This window comes from Phalaenopsis equestris, unplaced genomic scaffold, assembly GCF_001263595.1.
Source record: "Phalaenopsis equestris unplaced genomic scaffold, ASM126359v1 Scaffold000134, whole genome shotgun sequence".
NCBI lineage: Eukaryota > Viridiplantae > Streptophyta > Magnoliopsida > Asparagales > Orchidaceae > Phalaenopsis > Phalaenopsis equestris.
Window position 1 is genome coordinate 3,981,780 of NW_018164576.1, and position 24,424 is coordinate 4,006,203.

At 32.6% G+C, this 24,424-nt stretch overlaps 3 protein-coding genes across 3 annotated transcripts in view; all 3 read right to left on the bottom strand.

Annotated features, from left to right (window-relative positions):
* The window catches only part of LOC110021429 (1-aminocyclopropane-1-carboxylate oxidase homolog 1-like), a 9,700-nt gene extending 6,268 nt beyond the window's left edge, over positions 1 to 3,432 (bottom strand). The window contains exon 1 of the mRNA XM_020719912.1: positions 3,123 to 3,432. Coding sequence (XP_020575571.1) covers positions 3,123 to 3,432 — 310 coding nt within the window. The remainder of the gene's footprint in view (positions 1 to 3,122) is intronic.
* Positions 3,433 to 9,324: 5,892 nt separating this feature from the next.
* LOC110021488 (1-aminocyclopropane-1-carboxylate oxidase homolog 1-like) lies at positions 9,325 to 12,138 on the bottom strand. The gene is made up of 3 exons (XM_020719998.1): positions 11,593 to 12,138; positions 10,971 to 11,292; positions 9,325 to 9,782 (listed from the first exon to the last, which is right to left on the bottom strand). Exons 1-3 carry the CDS (start codon positions 12,093 to 12,095, stop codon positions 9,531 to 9,533), a joined length of 1,077 nt encoding a protein of 358 aa, XP_020575657.1. The 5' UTR covers positions 12,096 to 12,138; the 3' UTR covers positions 9,325 to 9,530.
* Positions 12,139 to 19,349: 7,211 nt separating this feature from the next.
* On the bottom strand, positions 19,350 to 23,777 carry LOC110021487 (1-aminocyclopropane-1-carboxylate oxidase homolog 1-like). The gene is made up of 3 exons (XM_020719997.1): positions 23,213 to 23,777; positions 22,124 to 22,445; positions 19,350 to 19,693 (listed from the first exon to the last, which is right to left on the bottom strand). Exons 1-3 carry the CDS (start codon positions 23,716 to 23,718, stop codon positions 19,442 to 19,444), a joined length of 1,080 nt encoding a protein of 359 aa, XP_020575656.1. The 5' UTR covers positions 23,719 to 23,777; the 3' UTR covers positions 19,350 to 19,441.
* Positions 23,778 to 24,424: the final 647 nt, after the last annotated feature.

Genomic DNA, 24,424 nt, shown 5'->3' on the forward strand with positions numbered 1-24,424 from the left:
TATATATATATATATACGGATCAGACCGCATGCAGCATGCTTGTGGTGTCCTATCTTGACCGTAATTCAGGTGATTTACGGTTATGATGTATTTCGGTGGGCCCCACTTAAATTTTTTAAAACAAAACGAAAATAATTCTGATCGTAGATCACTGTGATCTACGGTCAGGATCGAACACCTCATGCAGAGATGCAGACGGTGTCCGTATGCAATAATTTCTCCTATCTACCCTCCCCTCGTTCACCAACCACTTTCGTGCCTTGCAATTCCAGCGGCCAAACCGAAATTTCTTGTTGAGTATTGTGGCGCTTTGCTGACTGTTGGCTACCAAATACCCACAAATTAAACATCTTCTTTAATCTGGTAGACCACAACAACGAAATTATAATTGTTAGTCTTAAAGGAAGATTTACATACGTGTCGCCAAATTCTTATGGATTTATATATCTAAAATGTATGGCTATAATTGAGCCGAGTCCAGTTGAGCATGTCATGATTATATTTTGCTTGTTTGAATCATAAGTTGTTTGTTCGAGCTTGTGCGGACTTTTCACATATATGCCAATACTTTACTTTCTTACATTTTTTAGCAATCATACTTGATGATATGTATTTAGCTTGTTTATATCAATAAATAAGCTAAAAGTTTTAATGCTTCCTTGATTTTTCATATAGAATAAAATATTAATTTGTAGTTAATATTAATTACATTAAATTTCATTGTATATATGCTAATTTATAGTATCTATAATTAAATTACTTGTAGAAAATTAAAATTTATTTAAATGAAATATTATATAATTTTAAAACATTTAACAATAAATAAGCTTGTTGAGATTATTAATAAACCAGTTAGCCTATGTTCAAATTTTTTTATTTAATAATTTAAATAACTATGAACTAGTTGGGTTCGACTGCATTGTTTCATATACAACCCTTGTAACACACCTAAATTTTAATTCAACTCTTTAAAGTTAAAATAAAAATTATTTTTAATGTGACATGAAATATTTATTTAATAAAAATGCGAAATAAAAATGTAGATGTTAGATGTGTAAATTGATAAAGTTTGGTGGTATGTATGTAAATGCCCCATTTTAAAAAGAAAAAAAAAATGCAATTTTTAAAAATATGAAGCGCCCCACTGGTTGAATCAATCTGCTCCTTTTCTTCCTTCGTTTAGGTGTTTCTATATAATTCTTGACTTGAGACCAGATTTTGGAATCGATTTTAAATTTCCCCCTTTTTTTGAAATGACAAAGTTAGCATATTTAATGTACATTGTAATTTGAAATACTAACTTATCTTATTTGTACAAAGCATATCCTATATCTTAGTTTATAAAATATTTTTACCAAAGTTTTGATATTCTTAAAGATTGGCTCAACCTAAACACGTATTATGTTCAAAGAGGTGATTACATACATAGCACCCAAAACATTGTTGTTTACAAATCTGACACCCCCTTTCATTCATTTTTCAAAAACTCACTCAAATATCGAAGGTCATGAAAAAACCCCAGCCTATTTTTTATTTTAAACAAATTCACAATGGTTTGATTGTGACATGCATAAACACATGAATTTGATAGTTCAAACAATCACTTAGGTGTTGATTTGTAAAAAGCAATATTTCTTATGCTCTGTAATTAACCCATTTTAAAAACTATAAAAGGCTCTGTAATTAACCCATTTTAAAAACTATAAAAGATAAAAACAATGTTACTTGATTTTGTTGGCTATTTGCCCCCTGAGTATTACTTTTGTGATAATGTTGAGACATGTTGTTTTTGTTTTGTTTTCCTTTTTTTTTAGATAGTGGCAATGTATACCAGATATTATTTAGAAGTTCTAATTGTGAGAAGGTTTCTAGCGACATTTCACTTGGCTGAGACTGTGCATCAGACTATTACTCAATGATGTTATTCTGTATGGAAGTAGAGTTGCCAAAATGGCTCGTTGTTCGCAAATAGCTCGCGTTCAGCTCGTTCGCTAAGGTAACAAGCTGAACACGAACAAAGATTTGGTCGTTCGTGTTTGACTCGTTTTGGCTCAAAATACTACTGATTAATTATTTCCATCTATCACACACACACACACACACACTCTCTCTCTCTCTCTCTCTCTCTCTCTCTCTCTCTCTCTCTCTCTCTCTCTCTCTCTCTATATATATATATATATATATGTTGATGGGTAGTGTTTTTAAAAAAATTAATTGACTACAAAATTGTAAAGATTTATAATCAATTAAAAGTATTAATTAAAAAAAATATTAAAATTTTTTAAATTAGATTCAAATTATGTTTTAATATAAACAATAATTTTAAATCTTGCCTCAACCCTTAATATTTTAAGGCTATGTTATTAGGGTTGTCAAAACGACTCTTTGTTCTTGAACTACTCCTGTTCGGCGGCTCATTAAACAAACGAGCCGAACAAGAACACACTTTTTGAGCACGAAATATAAATGAGCCGAGTACAATCCGAGCCTTGGCTCGCTCGTGTTCGACTTGTTTACACTCCTTTATAGGAGGAGTCAACGAAAGAACGTTGAGGATTTATTAACCTATCTGAGTTTGTTTTTTGGAGTATTGCTCGCTTACGGAAAGATGTAGCCCACCAAGGACCGTTAACCTATCCAGCTTTATTTATCGGAGTAAAAAATCGGCGATGTTAACTCATATGAAAGAGGTTAGATCAAATTCCTCTGTGATCGATCATGCTCTGACTAAGAAACAACTGAAGTTGTGTATTTCTTGGGTCGAGAGCATGAAGTGACTCGCGAATGAGTCGTTCCACTTTCTGAAGTTATCCTTCATGTACAAGAATTTGAGATATATTGACAATGTATGCAATATGTGATGTAATAATATACAGTAACTTACATGGACTTCATGACTGGAGTGTGACTGGTAGCACTTGCGAATAGTCTCTGCATTCTAAGTTTGGGGCAGTAAGTTCTCATCTGAATTTTTGAGAGTGATGGTTCCAGTCTTGATCATGGCATCCACGATATATGGGTCTTCTCAAAGAGGGGATAGTTTGTTGCATTGTGGACCACGACCAACAACTTCAATACTACGCAAGACCAAGTCACCGATGGAGACATGTTGAGGTTTGACTCTCTAATTGAGAGTGGCGAGCGAATCTTTGGCGAAAGAAAGCTGCTCTAAGGTGGGTCACATCGCGTGTTTCTGGGAGGAGATCCAAATTTTGTCGTAGCTTTTTCTCGTTGTTTTCTGAGTCGAAATTCTTAACTCGTGGGTTTGGAACTCTGATATCAACTGGGCTGATAGTCTTGGTGTCGAAACATAAGTTTGATGGAGTTTCCCTGATTAGGGTTCGCGAGGTGATGCGATAGATCCAAAGGACAATGTGTAGCTCTTCCACCCATTGCCCCCCAGCAGGTTTTAGGTTGGGGAAGAAGGTCATGATTCCTCTATTTTTCAGATTTTTTTTCGTTACAAAGATTTATTATTGTCTTTGACGTTACTCTTGCGAGCTTCCCACAGATGGTGCCAAACTGATATGTGCTAGAAAATTCACGGCGGTAGAATAATGGATTATCGTCTTGGCTTTGCATGAGAATTCAACACACAAACACAAGTGAAAGAAAAACTACCACTAATGACACCTGAAATCTCCTAAACGGAAAAACCCACAAGACCTAGCCCAGTTTATAAAATCCACTATTGATTGGTGATTACAAAGACTCGTTGTCCCACAGATGGGTAAGGGTTACTATATTTTTCAAATTACAGTGTCAACTAGCGGCGCCTGATCGGTGGTGGTGGACGATGATTGCTGGTGTTCGACGGCGGTAAAAAATGGGCGAAGACGATCAGTGCTTGTTATTGGCAGTCGACAGTGGTCGACGACAGTTGGTGGTTGTCGACGGTGATCGACAGTGGTTGAAATGGGTGGTTCGCAATGGTGGTCGAAGACGATCGAAGGTTGGCGGTCCGACGGCGAACGACAATGGTAAGAATGATATTGAACTTCACCTCCTTCTCAAAGCCTCAAATTCTTTCTCAAGGCTCAAGCTGCTTCCCTCATGAGAGGGATGTGACCCTATTTATAGTTATTTATGTGCAATTAATGCAGGAATATTATCCACTTTGATCAGACGGTTCGGAGAGCTTTCGTCAATCAAACAACATTTGATGGGCATTTGAGTGCCTTAACGATGCTGGAGTTGAGCAATCTTGGGCTCGTTCGATTTGTCTTGTCGAGACACTTGATTTAACTATAAACTTGCTAGATTCGCCATCAGTTTGACATTTCAAATGTGTCTAGAAATCTTTCAAGTGTAGTTTAATGACTTGATTTGGACTTGATTTGACTCGTGTTGGACTAGTTTTTATATCATTGGATTCATCTCATTGAACCGGTCAATTTGACTATAAGTTTGCTGAAATCGGAGCTCTGGATGTCTCTTAATTGAAGTTCTAATGTTTTTTTCTCAAAAGATTGCCTCGAGATTCGCATCATGTCCTTTAATTTGTGCCTGATAATGAAAATTTGTTGGTGGCGTGCCAAACATCTAAAAAGAGAAATACACTTTTCATGCATAGGTAAGAAAAGATCGCCATATATGTAAAAATTGAAAATTAGTTGTTAGATATGTAAATATTTAAGAATTGAATGGTACCTATGTACTTCTTGCCTATTATAATGTCATGACCATATATAGAAAATTTTCAAATGTTAGGCTAGAAACTGGTTCATTTTGGAAGATGTTGTAAGAGAAACAAAGTTTCACCAACATTAGAGAATGGAATTGCAGATATAATAGATTTTCACATGCTTGTGTGCGTGGTAAAAGGTGGTACACTAGTGGTGTGAAACCACTTAAATAGAATGAAGTTTAACTCTTAAACATCGATGGATTTTATGGGGTAACAATGAAATTTCATTAGAAACTTCAAAGTTAAGCGTGCTCGTTATGGAGCACTCCTAAGACGACTCACAAGCGTTAATTTATTGGAGGATCCAAATGGTGGTAGTAGCCTTAGGATTAATTTTTTTTATTCATGGACTTTCTTAAATTTATAAGTTGATATATAGAAGAAAAATAAGTATGGGACAATTTAATTGTTATAAAAACGTATCTTGAAATGTGTATGTGATCATCAATAACATACACATTTGACTATGCCCTTACTTGACAGAAAATTGATTAGACAAACTCATCCCTTGGGGGGATGACCATCAATACTTGAAGGGACCATGAACATTAGGAGAGAATCAACTTGGTTGCTTTCTTTATTACTGCGGAGCGAGGAGAGATTGCAGCTAGACATGAAAAATTGACAGTTAACAAATACCATGTATATCTAAGTTTGGCAAGCATCCAACGATGTTCTATGGGAAATGTTGGCACTAATCTATTGTTGGTGTCTCTTATAAATCTACATTGATTGCTTTTGAAAAATAAATTTTTTATATTTACTAAAAGTTTGACAATGTGCATTAGAAGGGAATCAACACAATGAATCTGCTTTCAAAGTTGAGAATCGAGTTACTTAGTAAACAAACATTGATCGGTAGTGGATGTCACGTTTTTGCTGTTGGTTGGCATCAAATGTTAGTGAGTTCCTACTTCATTGTGGCTCATATAAACTCATTGAATATAGTCGTAAAAAAATAAAAGTGACTACTGAAAAGTATTTTTCCTTTTTTTGAATTAAACCCAAATAAGTATCATTCGTTTTAAGTATGAATGAAGCTAATTGCACTCTTAATTGGTAGAAAAAAGTGATTGAATGATGCAATTTTACCCCACCAGATCAACCAACTGAGTTCATGAACAAATTAGTCGGCTAAGTAGCCTCTAATGTGAACTTTTGCATCAAAATATGAAATGTATTACCTACTAACATTTTAAGGTTATTAAACTAAATGGACCAAAAATGATATTAAGAACGTTCATAGTTTGATTTGAAGAATAAATCATATTTATTTTTACCAAAAGAATAGAAACATATTGGTGCAACCTTAATATGTTGTTAGTGATCTTAATTTGATAAAATAAATAGCTTTTGGATTAGATAAAATCAAACATATTAATGGTTTATTAGTCATATATATCTATGAGTTGTAATATCTAGAAGATAAAGGAATCAAATTTAGGGTTTGCAGCATATTATGATGAAATTGGCTATTACTGTATTAAAATACTCTCTCTATAACAAACAATATTAAAACGTTTCTTGAATTACGATCGACCTTAGTGATCTTAATATCGTGAATAATAATAAAATGTTTCATTTTTACCGTCACATTAGTAAAAAAGAAGTTGAGGAGTCAATAAAGAAAACCTAGGATGGAAAGTCTGTAGGACCTGAGGATATCTCAATTGAAGTGTGGAAATTGTTAGGAGATTTGGGAGATTCTTGGTTTACTAAACTCTTTAAAATTAATTTAAAAACTAAAAAGATGTCTGAGGAGTGGATGAAGAGTATTTTGGTCCACATTTTTAAGAATAAAGGGGATGCATGATAGTGTGTAAATTATAGAGGAATTAAATTGATATGTCATACTTTAAAGTTATGGGAGAGGGTGAGTGAACATAGGTTAAGAAGAAATACAAAGATTTCTCACAATCAATTTGGATTTATGTCAGGCAGGTCTACTATAGAAGCTATACATTTATTAAGAGGTTTGATGGAGAAATCCAAAGATAATAAGGAGAATCTACATTTGATTTTTATTGATTTAGAAAGAGCTTACGATAAGGTTCCAAGAAATATCCTTTTGAGAGTTCTTGAGAAGAAATGTGTTGATATGACTTATATTCAAGTCATTAAAGATATGTATACTATAGATGTTACTTGTGTTCAAACTGAAGGAGGATTGACCAAAGTTACTTGTGCTGTTACTTGTGTTCAAACTGAAGGAGGATTGACCAAATATTTTCCTATTTCTGTTACATCACATTAGGGATCGACTTTAAGCCCATATCTTTTTGCTTTAGTTATGGATCGTCTTACTGGACATCTACAAGAGGATGTACCTTGGTGTATGCTTTTTGCTGATGAAATCCTTCTCGTGGATAAAACGAGAGAAAAAGCCCAAGAAAAACTTGAATTATGGAGGTCTACAATGGAGTCGAAAGGCCTTCATTTAAGTAGAACTAAAACTAAATACAAGGAATGTAATTTTAGTAGTAGTAGCTCGTGACAGAAGTGTGATTTTGGGTGATCAAATTTTTAAAAGGTGTGAACGATTTAGATATCTTGGGTCCGTTGTTCAAAGTGATGGTGATATAGATGGGGATGTTAATAGTAGAATTCAAGTTGGTTGAAGTGGAGGAATGCTTCGGGCCTTTTGTGCGATAGAAAAGTACCTCTTAGATTGAAAGGAAAATTTTATAAGATGGTGGTGAGACCTGCAATGCTCTATGGAGTTGAATGTTGGCCTTTCAAAGAGAAGCATAATAATAAGTTAAATGTTGACGAGATGAGAATGATTAGGTGGATGAGTGGCTTTACACTTAAAGACAAAATGTGAAATGAATATAGCTGTGATATGGTTGGTGTAGCTCTTGTGACGGACAAAATTAGAGAAAGCCGTCTTAGATGGTTTGGTCACATTAAACGTCGACCATGTGATGATGTGATGGTCGACCATGTGATGATCCGATTAGGAGAGTAGATGTTTTAGATTCGACTTGTGTAAGAAAGGTAGAGGTAGGCCTACGAAGAATTGGGCTTATTGTATAAAAAATGATCTTAATTTACTAGAACTAAATGAAAATATGACACTACATAGGACGCAATGGAGAAAAAGGATTCATGTAGCCAACCCCACTTCATGTAGCCAACCCCACGTAGTGGGATTAAGGCTTTGTTGTTGTTGTCTCTATGACGAACAACCCACTATCATAAATGACTCATAAATTGTTATTTATAAAAATTATAAATCTTGACTCCTATCAATAAGACAAGTCAGATGATAGTCGCCGTTAGCCCAATCAAATGAATGCCAACTGCATCCAAATGTATTTGCAAGCCCATCGTTTGGTCATGTTTCATCTATCTAATCAAAATTAAACACATCATGTCAAACATAAATTTAAATATATCATAGTCCATATAATTTCTAAATTAATTTTAAATTTTTTGAAAGAAATACAAAGTGATTATTTCACTAGAAAAAAAAAATTTGACATTACGCCCGATCAAGTTGTCTTTTTTTTAGCAATAATTCAAATAATTGTCAACCATTTATTTGATTTATTAATAAAATTCGAAAGAGTATACTTCAAAGAAAATCAAAATTATAAATTTTTGTTCTAATTTACTTGAGAACAAAAATTTTAGCTCTATAATTTTCATAAGTAACAAAGACTTATATCACAAATTCTAATTTATAAAAGAGCGGTCAAACTCTCGCTACTTGGATTGTATTTGATGCTTGTTTTAACTCACTAGTCGGGTTCTAAGATTTCATATCATTGAAAGTTTCCATTGGTTATATACATGAAAGTGCTCATGATGGCTATTTCTTTGCAATTTTCTTTCTGCATGAGTAAAACCTCAGCAAAACAAACAAAAGTGTGAGCCCACTCTTCGAAAAATTTTCAACGGTTGTCTAATGAATCTTAGTTTGAAATATGAATGTTAGTTCAAATCTAGTTCAAGCTTAGTTTGAATAAAGGTTCAGACAAAGCTGAGCCGGTTTGCGCACGAGCTAATTTCAAAAACATTATTACTTCTATGAGGTGCTCCCTGCTAGAAAATTTATCACTCCTTGGGCATAATTAAGTTCTTTTTTTAGAATGGCAGAATTGTATATATTGTTATTAATGATTTTAATACTATTTTGAGGCTACTTAGAATGTGATGGTAATTATTCCATATATATACATATAGCCATACACAATAAAATTAAGTTATGTCAAGATTATCTCAACATAAATGACCTAATGACTATAATAATACATAGTTCTTTCATCATTACAATAACGCATTCCATCTAAGAGTAAATCAACACTAAATCATTTATAATATGAAAGTTTCACAAACAAACCACTCAATGGCAAGTCTTTACACATTTAACACCAAAAATTTAGTTTTAAAGTACATACCACCTTACCTACGCATAAAAAAGATGTATCACTTTTTAAAAAATTTAAAATAGTAATATTTTTATGTGATATGAACATTTTGTATGATATAAATGCAAAAAAGTGAAATATGGGTGTTAGATGTAGATGTAAATACATAGTAATCCAAGCTATGTATGTAGAAGCAAATATAATCCATATAACATTATTTTAAGTACTATATATCACAATTATTTCAAAAACAATTAACCCAAACAACTCATATATTAATAATCTCATAACATTATTAAAGTCTCCACAAGACCACACATTTAAATGACATATCTGCTAATTGCTCAAAACCTAAATTTGACCAATGCAGACTTACCATTAAAAGGACACAACTCATTTATTAATAATCTCATAACATTATTAAAGTTTCCACATGACCACACATTTAGGTCACATATTTGATAACTGATCATATTCTAAATTTGTCCAATGCAGATATACCATCAAGTCCTTTTGATCTAGAATAATGCTCGTATTCACTTACAATAACTTCTTTGTATTTAGGAGGGTCTGTCGCTGATAATAACTCTTTTATTGGGGCATAAGTCCTCTCAGATGGGCAGTAGTGTGTGGAGAAGAAACACGCAACCGAGGCTCTCGGGCCGATCTTGCTTGTACGTACTCTGTGTTCAACGCTCTTGAATTTTTCATTAGTGATCAGCTGTTTGATCGAAAATAAAAATAATCATTATATAAAAAAAGGTCGTCAAATAAAATTATTTTATATTTTATATCAACAATCATACTTTGATCCAAATGTTAAGAAAAAAAAGAGATGTAAAAATTGATGTGTCTTCTCCTGCTTATGTCTCATTTACCTGAGTGCTAAGACTCAAAATAATCACTCTACCACCATGAATTTTCTCACAAACATCAATAATCTTTTTTAACATGAAATACAACTTTTCATTCATAGGTTTTGAATATCAATGTGTTATAAGTGTAAATTTTGAGTGTTAGATTTTTAAATACGTAAGATTTGCCCCTTAGATTATGTTTGGACTGTTTTTTTTCATAATTTTATTAGAAAAAAAAAGGTTTATGATTTTTTGAAGTTCATGTATTTAGTTAAATCAGAAAATCTCCTAATTTCATGCTTAACCTTGTGGTGTTGGCTCAGCCGAGGCAAATCCAAAAGGCGGCGCCAATAACAGCACGGTAGCACGAGAATAACATCAGCGTACAAAGCAAATAACACCACAGAATTCGTAGAGTTGAGCGATGTGTTAAATCACCAATAACACCAGAATGGATCAGTGCATTTACCATTCATAGTGAATTATTTCAACTGGGCGAGACCTCCTAAAAAATTTTTCTGGTGTTTTTGGTCTTCATGCAACGCTAAGATGTTAATTAATCACTCTATCACCTTGAATTCTCTCGCAAAATCAGTTAGTGCTATAAATAATATCTATTTTGTAAAATTCAGACTTATTTTATTACATATATCGATCACACTCTAATATATTTTACTTAAAAAATTGAATTCTACACAGTATTCGTTTTAGCATAGAAACAAAAAAATATACAATCAAAGTTTACCCCCCAACTAAAAAACAAGAGGAAGATATACACATACCAATCAAATTTGTATGTATTTACATATCTAACACCTAAAGTTCATTATTTTAGATAAAGGTCACCTTACCAATGCAGGAAAAAAAATATCTTACTTTCCTAAAATTAAAATAGCGATATTTGGTAGTTATAAATAAATAAAAAAGAAAAGAGAAAAATGAAGTTTAGTAATTAGATATATAAATGCATAGGAGTCAGTAGGTTTGTATGTAAACTCCGGCAAAATAAAACTACAAATTAAAAGTGGAATTAAGAAAATTAAATTGGTTACCTGTACAAGATCACCAATGTTAATAACAAGAGCTCCATGAATTGGGGGGACATCAACCCACTGATTCTCATAAAGAACTTCTAATCCACCAATACTATCTTGAAGAACAACAGTTAAGAAGTCAGGATCCGCATGTTTGCTTATCCCAATAGCCAACTCTGGCTGAGGGCATGGTGGATAATAGTGGCACAAAAGTGACAATCCTTCCCCGCAATCCAAATCATTCAAACGTTGCGTTTCCAGCCCAAGTCCTTCTGATAGCAGCTCAAATAGAAGATGTCCTAACCTTTGGACGTGACTTCCGTATTCCATAATTATATCTCTGCATACATAACATTTCATTGATTGGATTTTTGCCATAATTTTTTCTCAATTTCTCAAGTGACTTTAAAAAGATTATTGGGCATGTTTGATAGCATACTTATAATGGTATTTAGTCATGAATTTAATTTAAATCCAAGCAAACACAAAATAAATAAATAAATAAATCTAACACTGTTAAATAATTATTGAATTTTATCATGTTTTCTCGTGTCGTGTCACATGTTCGATGTAAATCCGAATCTAGTAAATGTGAGCGGAAGACGTGGTTAAATCTAACAATTTAAGAATGCGTGTAGACCTGCAAATTTCCGGAATGTCATTCGGCCTGGCGGCGGCTTCCGGCTTGATTGTGCAGAAGAGAGTGTCCCTCCAATTGGCCACCTTAGATTGGTACAGATCGAAATTACTATTAAAGAACACAGGACTTTTCTGATCGCGCACGTAATGTTTCATCTTTGCCTCCAACTCCTGCTCGTTAAATCTTCTGACGCCTTCCAGCATCTCGTCCAGCACAGCCGGAGGAATCCCGTGATTCACTACCTGGAAGAAACCAAATGTCTCCGACGCCATTCTCACGAGCTCCACCACTTTGTCCCGCCCCATCGAGCCTCCGTTGATTATGCCGAGATCGATGACCGGAATCTCTGCCTTGACAGCAGACGCCGGCTGAGGAACTTCTATAACACCAGGCGGGTGGCGGAAGAAATGAGGAATTTCGGTAATGCCGGCGTCCACGAGGCCTTTAACGCCAGCCTTGGTGTCGTCGAAGGCTTTTCGCTCCGCAAGGCTGAGTGAGGCCATGGCTTTCACTGAGAGGAAGAGATGAAGAGATGGCGGGGAAGAAATGTTCCTTTGAGTAATTTGGTTCCTTGATTGGTGGAGGTTTATATAGTACACGAGCGGCTGGCACGTATTTTTATTAATGTTTTTTTAATTAAAATTAGAACATACATTTCTATCACAATTCAAGGCCGTGTAGTTAACGGTCAAATCCGTTCATTCATGTTTTCATGGATTTGGTTGCGTAGGAGCCCATGCTTGACCAAGTTTCCATTGAAAAGTAATACCGGCTGAAATTATCCGCCCAATGCCTTAAAGAAGTACAACTGGCCTGCAGTTTGAACAGCTTCTAGCTAACGATCTAAACTGGTCCGCCTTTGACAAATCTGAATGTGCAGAAAAAAATATTATATCACGAGTTTTAATGTAAAATTGTATCAGTACTCCAATCATAATGTACTACTGGTGTCGGATCGTACAAGTGACTCATTATGATTGGAGTTCTGATACAGTTAGTATCGGCTGTTGAAATGATTCGTTGTAACAAAGTGTTGAGGATAAATACAAATTTATTCATCCGAGTTACATTCATTTTAACTCAAAATTATTAAATTAAATTCATGTATAATTGAGGAGTGTTATTTTAAAAAAGTTAAATTACCTAGAAGGTTATAGATTTATAATTGAGTTGAAGGATTATCTAGGGTGGCTCTCTTAAACATATATTTACCCTCTTAGGCCAAACAAGCTTTCTCTTCACTTTCTCCATTCCTTCTTAGACTCAACAAACCAAGTCTATGTCCTACGTTCATTCTTTATAGCAAGTTTAAATCAAAATTTATAGAATATTTTGTCATTACATATTAGTGATGTTTTTCTCTTCATCGATCATAATTATTTTTTATTTGACTACAGTAGTTGTAAGGACGAAGTTATATTTATCTTATGTTAACTCAGATGATTTGGTTTTTTATTTTTATTTTAGGATATTTATAATAATTACTATTATATTTAACGTATTGTTTTACGATTATTTATTTATTGCTTTTTATTTTGATTTTCTTTAGCCTCATTATATTAAAAAACTCGAAAGAGAAGAGTTGATGTTATCACTTGAACTACCGATGACTTGATAATCGCTACAGAAGTTGTGCATATCCTTTGAGACCCTTATTCTCCCAACTATCATAATGGCACTGCTATCCAACATACTGAAATTGTTGAATCACCAACCTTCGATATGACTGCTCTTGTTCGGTTCGTTTATATTTCGAGCTCAAAAAGTGTGTTCAGATTCGGCTGAATTGTTTCGCAAGTCAAACATGTGCTGTTCACGAACAAAGAGTCGTTTTGACAACCCTAATCACGTAGCCATAACATGTTAAGGGTTAGGGTAAGATTTGAAAATTATTGTTTATATTAAAACGTCATTTAAATCTAATTTAATAATTTTTATTCTATTTTCTTAATTAATACTTTTAATTGATTATAATTTTTTGTAACCTTGTAGTCAATTAGTTTTTTAAATAATATTACTCATCAATATATATATATATATATATATATATATATATAAATAATTGAACATGCGCCGTCATTTCTTCATACTGATTCTCATTTTCAAAATTTTTCACATTAAATTTTGTGTTTATGTTTATGTGATTTTTCTTATTTTACTTACTTTTGTTCAAACTAATTTATATCCACAATGAACTACTATATAAGTGCTCTATCCATTTCATACGGACATTTTTATCCAAAGATAAAAATTTGGGCTATTTTTTAACAAAAAAAAATACGGTGAAAATATTTCTCCCATTTGACTATTCTGAATGTGTGTGCGTCTATATATATTTCTTCTTAATAAATAAAGTACATGATAGTCAACGTGCCAAGTCAACATTCTGAATAGGCAATTTGATTAACCAGGAATGAAAATGACCGCTATCTACCCTACCCTCATTCACCAGCCACTTCAGTGCCTTGCACTTCTGGCGGCCAAACCGAAATTTCGTGTTGAGTTTGCGGCACTGCTGACTGTTGGCTACCAAATAACCACAAATTAAACATCTTCTTTAATCTGGTAGACCACAACAACGAAACTAAAATTGTTAGTATTAAAGGAAGATTTACATACATGTTGCCAAATTCTTATGTATTTCTAAATCTAACATGTATGGCTGTAATTGAGCCGAATCAAATGATTTGGTTATTTATTTTTATTTTAGAATATTTATATTAATTATTATTATTATTATCGTATTGTTTTATAATTATTTATTTGTTGCTTTTATTTTGATTTTGTTTAGCCACATTATATTAAATGACTCTAAAGAGCAGAGGTGATGCTATCACTTGAACTGCCGATGACTTGAGAATTGCTACAAAAGTTGTGTCTATCCTTAGAGGCTCTTAGGGCCTGTTTGGGGCAGCTGCTTCGGCGAAGCTGCTGTAGAAAAACTGACTGTCTGTTTGTTGCAGCTGTGTGAAAACAGTTGTGAGCAGCTATTTTTTGAAAAATGAACATCATATTCCTGTATAGTATTTATGTATGTAACAGAAGATAAAATAATTTTTTATATTAAACAAATTATTTCTAAAGCAAGAAATTATTATTAATTAATAATTAATTAGTTTTATTCATTTGAAAACTTATATATTTATCAAATAAATTAAAACATTAAAATATGCTTATAAATTAATTAATTAATCATTAAATAATAATATATAAATTTTCTAATTATGATTAATTTGAAAATATATGAATCAATCATTAATTGTTAATAAATTAAATAAGTAAAATTAAATCGAATGTATTCACATATCTAACACCTAAACTTTTTTTTTTTACATTTATACCATTAAAAGCCTTCATATCACACAAAAAATACAACCATGTTAACTTTTAAAGTGAAACAAACCATCTCATGTACAGTTAAGGTGCTATGTATGTAAAAAATGAAATGTAGGTGTTAGATATGTATATGGATGGGATAGAGTGGTATGTCCGCACATCTTCCTTAACTCCCTCTATTTTCTCACATTTAACTCAGATAGCTTAAGAATTATAGACAATTATAGACTTCTGAATGCTTCTAGCCCAGCCAACACTTCTGATTATATACAATTATATAGCTTCAATTAAAAATTATAGACAATTATAGACTTCCTTAACTCCCTCTATTTGCTCTCATTTAACTCAGATAGCTTAATAATCATAGACAACAGTTACAGACTATACTTGAGATTATCCAATGAATTTGCCAAAGGGATGGTTCGTTCTGCTTTCCGAGCCTAATGAAGACTGGCCTTAAGAATAACTATTTGAGTGGGCTGGGCATAATATTCGTCTTTTTCAGCATATGTTTATTCTAATAACTTTTTCAGCAGAGAACACATATGCTCCCTAGATAGGTGATTGTAGTAGTTAAGGCACGTTTCCTAAAAGAATCATTAGTTTCCGAGGGGAAGCTTCAGACAATGGTTAGCTATGACAATGACCCATCTACCAATGTCAACAGTGATGTTGCCAAAACGTGCCAAACACGAACTAAAATGAACGAACAAATTTTTGTTCGTGTTCGGCTCGTTAACTTAGCAAACGAGCCGTTTTGACAGCCCTTATATGGAGAGGCTTAAGTGCAGTATAATTTGTATATTTCTTCTCATTTTCTTTATAATGATTTTTTTATGTGATGTCTCCATAATTTTTTCTCATTTTCAGTTTTTTTTCTCATTAAATTTTATATTTATTTGATTTTTCTTATTTTGTGTACTTTTGTTCCAACTAATTTATATCCACAATGAACTTCTGTAAGTGCTCTGTCTGGCATTTTTATCCAAAAATAAAATTTTGGGCTTATTTTATAACAAAAAAAAATGGTGAAGATATTTCTCGGATATGACTATTATGAGTGTGTGTGTCTATATATAATTCTTCTTTATCAATAAAATACGTCATAGTCACCGTACCAAGTCAACAGCCTGGGGAGAATCGGATTAACAAAGAAAGAAAATGACAGCTATCTACCCTCCCCTCATTCACCAAGGAAATATTTGCGTGGAAATGTTTGAGTAGGTAATACACACACAACTCTATGTGCGTAATCTATTAAGCCCGTAAAACTCCCATAGTAATCTTTGAATAATATCGAAATATAACATGTGAAGGTTATTGAAAGGTTATTAAAGTTATAGGTTATTGGAATTAATACTAACCCCCTAATAACTGCGAAGGGGAGATTATTACGGGTATATTACGTACGCAAATATTTCCACATTCACCTACCACTTTCATGCCTTGCACTTCTGGCAGCCAAACACCGCCCATTGCCGAAATGTTGGCTACCAAATACTGACAAATAAAACATCTTCTTTATTCTGGTAGACCACAACAATGAAATTATAATTGTTAGTATTAAAGGAAGGTTTACATACATGTCACCAAATTCTTATGTATTTATATATCTAACATGTATGGCTGTAATTGAGCCGAGTCGAGTTGAGCATGTCATGATTACATTTTGCTTGTTTGAATCATAAGTTATTGGTTCAAGCTTGAGCGGACATTTCGCATATATGTTAATACTTTACTTTCTTAAATTCTTTTAGTAATCATAATTGATGATATGTATTTAGCCTGTTTATATCAATAAATAAGCTAAAAGTTTTAATGATTCCTTGATTTTTCATATAGGTTAAAATATTAATTTGTACTTAATATTAATTACATTACATTTCAATGTGTATATGCTAATTTTTAGTATCTAATAATTAAATTAGTTGTAGAGAATTAAAATTTATTTAAATGAAATATTATATAAGCAAAAAACATTTAACAATAAATAAGATTGATGTGAATATTAATAGATGAGTTAGACTATGTTCAAATTTTTTTATTTACTAATTTGAAAAACTATGATCGAGCATTAATCAAGTTGGGTTCAAGTTGGTCATCAAGTGCATTGGTTCATATACAACCCTAGTAACACACCTAAACTTTAATTTATATAACCGAATTTCACATTTTAAAATTTAAAATAAAAATTATTTTTGATGTGATATGAAATATTTGTATAATATAAATGCGTAATAAAAAAGTAGATGTTGGATATGTAAATTCATAAGAATTGGGTGGTATGTACGTAAATGCCCCATTTTAAAACAAAAAAAATTGTAATTTTTAAAAATATGAAGCGCCCCACTGGTTGAATCAATCTGCTCCTTTCCTTCCTTCGTTAGGTGTATGTATAGAATTATTGGCTTGAGAGCTGATTTTGGAATGGATTTTTAAGTTCCCCCATTTTTTTGAAATAACAAAGTTGGCATATTTAATATACATTGTTATTTGAAATACTAACTTATTTTATTTGTACAAAGCATATCCTATATCTTAGTTTATAAAATATTATTGCCAAAGTTATGATATTCTTATAGACTGGCTCAACCTAAACATCTATTATTTTAGGATATTTATAATAATTATTATTATATTTAACGTAGTGTTTTAAGATTATTTATTTATTGCTTTTTTGTTTAGCCTCATTATATTAAAAGACTCGAAAAAGAAGAGGTGATGCTATCACTTGAACTACCGATGACTTGAGAATTGCTACAGAAGCCTTATTCTCCTAACTATTATCATAGCACTGCTATCCAACATATGGAAATTGTTGAATCACTAACCTCCGATATGACTGCTCTTGTGAAGATGATAATCCAAAGCATCATACAAACATTACAAACTAATATCACAGCTATAATGATACAAGCAACTCAAACAAGTAAAGAAACAACCTACAAAATAAGACGAAACAAGCACACATTTCATGTTTGTCGGAATTTCGGTGAATCAATCAATATAGAAATATCCTTTAATTGTTAATTTAAAATCTTATTTGTTGCAACTACTAATTGAGGTACAATAGATTGAGAAATTGACCAATTCTTGAAAACACTTTTTCTTATTTTCAATGGCACGATGGGTTCAATTGATTGGCAAGCTCAATCCTATCTCTCTAAATATATAATTAGAAAGAGCTCATTAAATATGATATTATTTTGAAGCCAGAGATGATAATTTTAAAAATAAAGAAAACGAAGGCATTAACTTACCTTATATAACTACTCTCATTATAATGATTAAACTGTCATATATTTAAGAGAGTGCTTTGAAACATTCTTTCAAACATTATCATTTCATATGATCATGCTAAATGAAGTCTTCGATGATAAATATTGATCTCTAGCTCAGCACTTCAGGATATTTTAAGTATATTCATTCTTATTAGGTGTTTGGATACAAGGCCTTAAAAGTGCACATCTTCTAGTATTATGGATGACATGCTCTTGAATATAATATTTTGAAACACTTTGCTTATGATAATGTCCCAAGTTACTAATACATAGATTTATTTAATAGTAGTATAATCATTGACATCGACAATAATGATTATTGGATGTATTTCATGATTAGATATAAAAATTCAACTGCCTTAATTAAACTTTTAGTATTTGCCTCTAATAGACATAATATTACCACGCAGTCATTGTTTGGTATTTTTAGAGATATCATGTAATTTGGTACTTGTTATATTGCAAGAATTGCATGGTGAATTTCATGACAAATAATTATCATAAAGTTTATCACTTTATGTTCAATAATTATAGAAGATATGAGTTCTATCAACAATATGATAAATTATTGATGAAAAAATTAGCAATAGCTGGCTAACTAGAGAATCAAGTTATATTTGATAGGTTGACTCATAATTATATAAAGTCTTCTTTGATAAATACACTGTTACATTGAAAATAAATCATTTTGGTACGTAAATACATACCACATTAAAATTAAGTTATATTTAGATTATCTCAGCATAAATGACCTAATGACTAATATAATACATAGTTTTTTCATCATTACAATCATGCATTCCTTATAAGAGTAAATCAACACTAAAGCAATTATAATAAGAAAGCTTTACATACATACCACTCAATTCCATGTCTTTACATTTTTAAGACCTGAAATTTAATTTGTAAGTACATACCACCTTACCTAAGTATAAAAAGATGTATCTCACTTTCTCAAAAGCTATAATAGTAATATCTTCATGTGATGTGAACATTTTTTTATGATATAAATGCCAAAAGTGAAATTTATGTGTTAGAAGTAGACCTAAATACATAGAAATTAAGTGATATATATGTAAAAGCAAATATAATCCTTATAACTTTATTACCAATACTATATAACACAATTATTTCAAAAACAATCAAACCAAACTACTCATATATTAATAATCTAATAACATTATTAAAGCATCCACATGACCACACATATAAATCACGCATCTGATAATTGATCATAACCTAAATTTGTCCAATGCAGATTCACCATCAAGTCCTTTTGAGTTATAAACATGTTCGTATTCACTTATAGTAACTTCTTTGTATTTAGGACGATTTTCCTGTGATAATAGCTCCTTTATTGGGCCGTAAGACCTTTCAGATGGACAAAAGTGTGGGGAAAAGAAACACGCAACAGAGACTCTTGGGCCGATCTTGCTTGTACAAACTCTGTGCTCAACGCTCTTGAACTTATCATTACTAATCAGCTGCTTCATCGAAAATGAAAATAATCATTATATAAAAAAGGTAATTGAATAGATTATTTAATATTTTATATAAACAATCTTACTTTGATCCAAATATTAAGAAAAGAACAGATATAAAAATTAAGGTGTTTTTTCCTGTTTATTTCTCTTTTACCGGAATGAGTGCTAAAATATTGAAAAATCATTCTACCACCGTGAACCTTCAAACAAGCATTAATAATCCTTTAAAAGGTGAGGTATACATTTTGGGGGTTAGATTTGTAAATACATAAGATTTGTGCGGTGTCAATTTTCCAAAGAAAAATTTGGGGCGCAACTCAAGCATCCCTTAGATGATGTTTGGACAATCTTTTTTCATAATTTTATTAGGAAAAAAGGTTTTATGATTCTGTTTAAAAACTGTTATTATCTTGCATAAGTTTTTTTAAAAAAAATAAAATAAAAACAAAAATAATCCTCACACCGAGCTTTAAGAGAATTAATTTGATCATAGTAATCATGCATCTACATACTATTACAAACAAATTTAGCCACCCAAAGTAGACCTTATTGTATTTTAGAAAATAGAAGGTATGTCTGGAGTGACTACGATTGTCTGGAAAAATAGAGTAAAATCAATATATATTGTAGGGGGATACTCCATCAATAAATTTTCAACATCCAACACTGAACTCGAGATAATCTTTTGAGCAAGAAATATTTAAAGTTTGATTAAAAGTCATCCAGAGCACCGATTTCAGCAAATTTAAATCAAATTGACTGGCTGGACAAGACTGAACTAATTGTATCAAAATTGGTCAAATCTGAACCAAATCAGGCCCCGATCAAGCTATTAAACCATGTTAGTAAGTTTTCCGGACATATTTAGAAGGACAAATGATGTCAAATTTGGTGAGCTAATAGTTCAATCGAGCGGCACGACATAGCGAATCCAAGGAACCTAAGATCGCTCAATTCCGACATCATTAAGATATTCAAATGTTCATGAAACGCCTTCTAATCGGAGGGATCTTTCCAATTTTTCGATCAGAGTTGTTTAAATTCTTTCATTCATTATAATTGGGACTCTATAAATAAAGTCCAATCTCTTTCTTTAAAAGGGTGAGAGTGCTCTAACCCTGAAGAAGACTGAAGCTTAGAGGAGTTGAAATTGTCTCATAGTCATGCAGCCGCTAACCACTGTCGACTACTACTCGTTGGACGTTGTTGATCACCATCGGTCGACTCTCACTCCTTGCGACGAAGCATCGGGCGAAGCAACAATTGGCGTTCCGGAATCACGAAGCAACCTGTGAAGTGGCTCAATATCTCGAAGAACGGGCTGAACCCAAAGTCTATATAACAACGCACGTGAAGGCGGCGCAATAGTGCATCACAAAGATGGGATAGCGATGCACCTCGCATGCGCTCGTGTTGCTCCCAACTTCGGCCCTCGTAGCCAATGAACATCATTACAATCATCACTACTGCCTACGCGAACAATTACGGCTCACTTGATCCACAATTTTTGCAGCTCTTGACTCTCGCCTTTGCGACTCACAGACGTCATTGCAGCTTACCACTACAACATATACAACCTACATGGTCAAGAGCTCTCACAACTCCTTACTACAGCCTCTATGACCAACCGACACTCCTGAAACAACCGTCAACGACCCATCTGATCAACTAATGTCATGATTATCAACTACGATTTCTACGATAAGCCAATGTTACAACCACCATTTACAACACTTATGACAGATTAATACCTTTGCAACAATCGACTATGGCCCTTGTAGCCTGATGTTGCAAAGAATTATAGTAATGTTACCAAAATACAATTTGTAATTCCATATTCTCTAACTCAGGAGAAAATGGACCAGTGCATTTACCATTCATAGTAAATTATTTCAAATGGGCTAGAACTCATGGTTTTTTTTTCTATTTCAAGGATTTTCCATGTAAAAATATTTCTGGTGTTTCTAACAATCATTTCTATTACCTTAGTGTGTGTTGAGTCCTCGTGCAACGCTAAGAGGTTAATTAATCACTCTATCACTATGAATTCTCTGGCACAGCAATTATTTTAAATAACATTTATTTTATAAAATTCAACTGTTATTTTCTTACATATATCGATCACACTTCAAAATATTTTAGTTAAAATATAGCATCTTATATAGTATCCTTCTTAAAATAGTAACAAATAACACACAATGAGACTTTACCCCCACAACTCCTTAAGAAATAAAAGATACACACATATTACTCAATTTTTTATCTATTTACATATCTAACAACTAAAGTTTAATTTTTAGATAAAGGTCAACTTACCAATGCAAGAAAAAAAAATTATTTCACTTTATAAAAGTTAAAGTTGTGATATTTGGGAGGTGTACGTTGGTATGCCAAAACAAAACTACTAATTAAGAAAATTAAATTGGTTACCTGTAGAAGATCACCAATGTTAATAACAAGAGCTCCATGAATTGGGGGGACATCAATCCATCGATGTTCATAAAGAACTTGTAATCCACCAATATTATCTTGAAGAAGAACAGTTAAGAAGTCTGGATCTGCATGTTTGCTTGTCCCAACAACCAGCTCTGGCTGAGGGCATGGTGGATAATAGTGGCTCAAATGAGACAACCCTTTCCCACATTCCAAATCATTCAAAAATTGAGTTTCCAGCCCGAGTCCCTCTGATAGCAACTCGAATAGAAGATGCCCTAACTTTTGGACGTGCATTCCGTATTCCATAATTATATTTCTACATCCATAAAGTTCCATTGAAATTATGTTAAGCTAAGCCTTAGGTAAGATGAAAGTACTATAAGCTAAGAAAAGCTTAAGATATCAATTGGTTTGGTTTACTTAAATTGTTTAATACAATTATATGAATTTTTATAATGGGAATGGCGTCTTTTTTTTCACAATTAAATAAGTCCGAAAGTGATAGCTTTAACAAAATATTTCTAGAGGTACGATATGACGAGTTTCTAAAAATTTGATTTTTCTCATTATAATTCATCTACTGGCTTTAAAGGCTATTAGGAAATGTTTGGTAGCATACTTATTATCTGATTCAGTCATGAATTTAATTTAAATCAAGACAAATATAAAAAATAATAATAATAATAAATCCAACGCTCTGTTCATGTTATGTCGCTCTTTTCTCATGTTCCGTCACCTGTTCGATGTAAATCCAGATTTAGTAAATCCGGACAGCGAGCCGGATTTAGTCCGGCGTTGCGCGAGTTCCTGTTGTCTATTGTTTAATTCGGATTTATATACAACTTAGATCTATGTTAAATAGGATTTATGGAATCATATAAAATCCAAATTTATAAAATCCAGTGTGGGCCAGTGTGCGGCGAAAGAGTTCACGAGCCACGACCCAATAAATCCGTTTCATAATTCTGAATTTAAGTCCAAGAAAAAATAGGATCTACTTGGTGTTTATTTCTTCTATTGCCTGATTTAAGCTAAATATATGATTAAATTCTATTAATCAAAGACTAAGATTGGGTGTAGTACCTACAAACTTCCGGCATCTCCTCCGGCCTGGCGACAGGCTCCGGCTTGATCGTGCAGAAAAGAGTATCCCTCCAATTGGCCACCGGAGATTGAAACAGATCAAAATTGCAGTTAAAGTACACAGCTCTGTTCAGATCGCGCGAGTAATATGTCATCTTCGCCTCCAACTTCTGCTCGTTAAATCTCCTGACGCCTTCCAGCATTTCGTCCAGCACAGCCAGAGGAATCCCGTGATTCAACACCTGGAAGAAACCGAACCTCTCCGATGCCATTCTCACGAGCTCCACCACTTTCTCCCGCCCCGCCCTGTCTCCGTTGATTATGCCGAGATCAATGACGGGAATTTCTGCCCCGGCAGCAGAGGTCGGCTGACGAACTTCTATACCGTCCGGCGGGTGGTGGAAGAACAGAGGAACTTCGGTAACGCCAGCGTCTACGAGGCCTTTAACGCCGGCTTTGGTCTCGTCGAAGGATTTTATCTCCTTCTGCCTGTCGTAGGAGGCCATTGCTTCACTGGCACTGAGAGGAAGAGACGAAGAGATAGGAGGAAGAAATCATTGTTTGAGTAATTCGATACTTCTGTTGGTGGAGGTCTTTATCGTAATATACATTTGTCATATCTGGAACATCATCGTCAGCTTGCCGTGTGGTCTTGAATGATCAAGAAATAAAATCATTGCTATAAGTAATTATAGTATTAAAAAATCATTTTTTTTTGTGAATTATAATTGATGAAATATAATTTGTATTATATATAGTTCAATAATAAGAATACTCATTTTTTTTTTCAATGGGCAAATAATTAAGACTTTACAAACAAAGCCTTAGTAAATATTTGGTTCAAAAAACTCTTAATTGCCAAATTGAAATTAATTTTGCAAAATGTGAATATTTTTACATATTATAAAAGTATATATAATATAATAATATGAATAGTTATGAACAAGTATTTTTTTCATAACAAAAGAAATTATAACATTTGTGCCATTTTATTTTATCTTTTTTTCAAATATATATATTGGACATTTTAACAAAGACATTTGAACTACATTTATAAAATTTTTAAAAATGATTAAGAAGTTAAATAATTGATTTAACAATTTGAATATACATTACTATCACAATTGAGATAATATATATAACATAAATTATTATTATTATTTCCGGTTAATATTATTATTATTATTATTTCAGGTTCAAATAATATATATA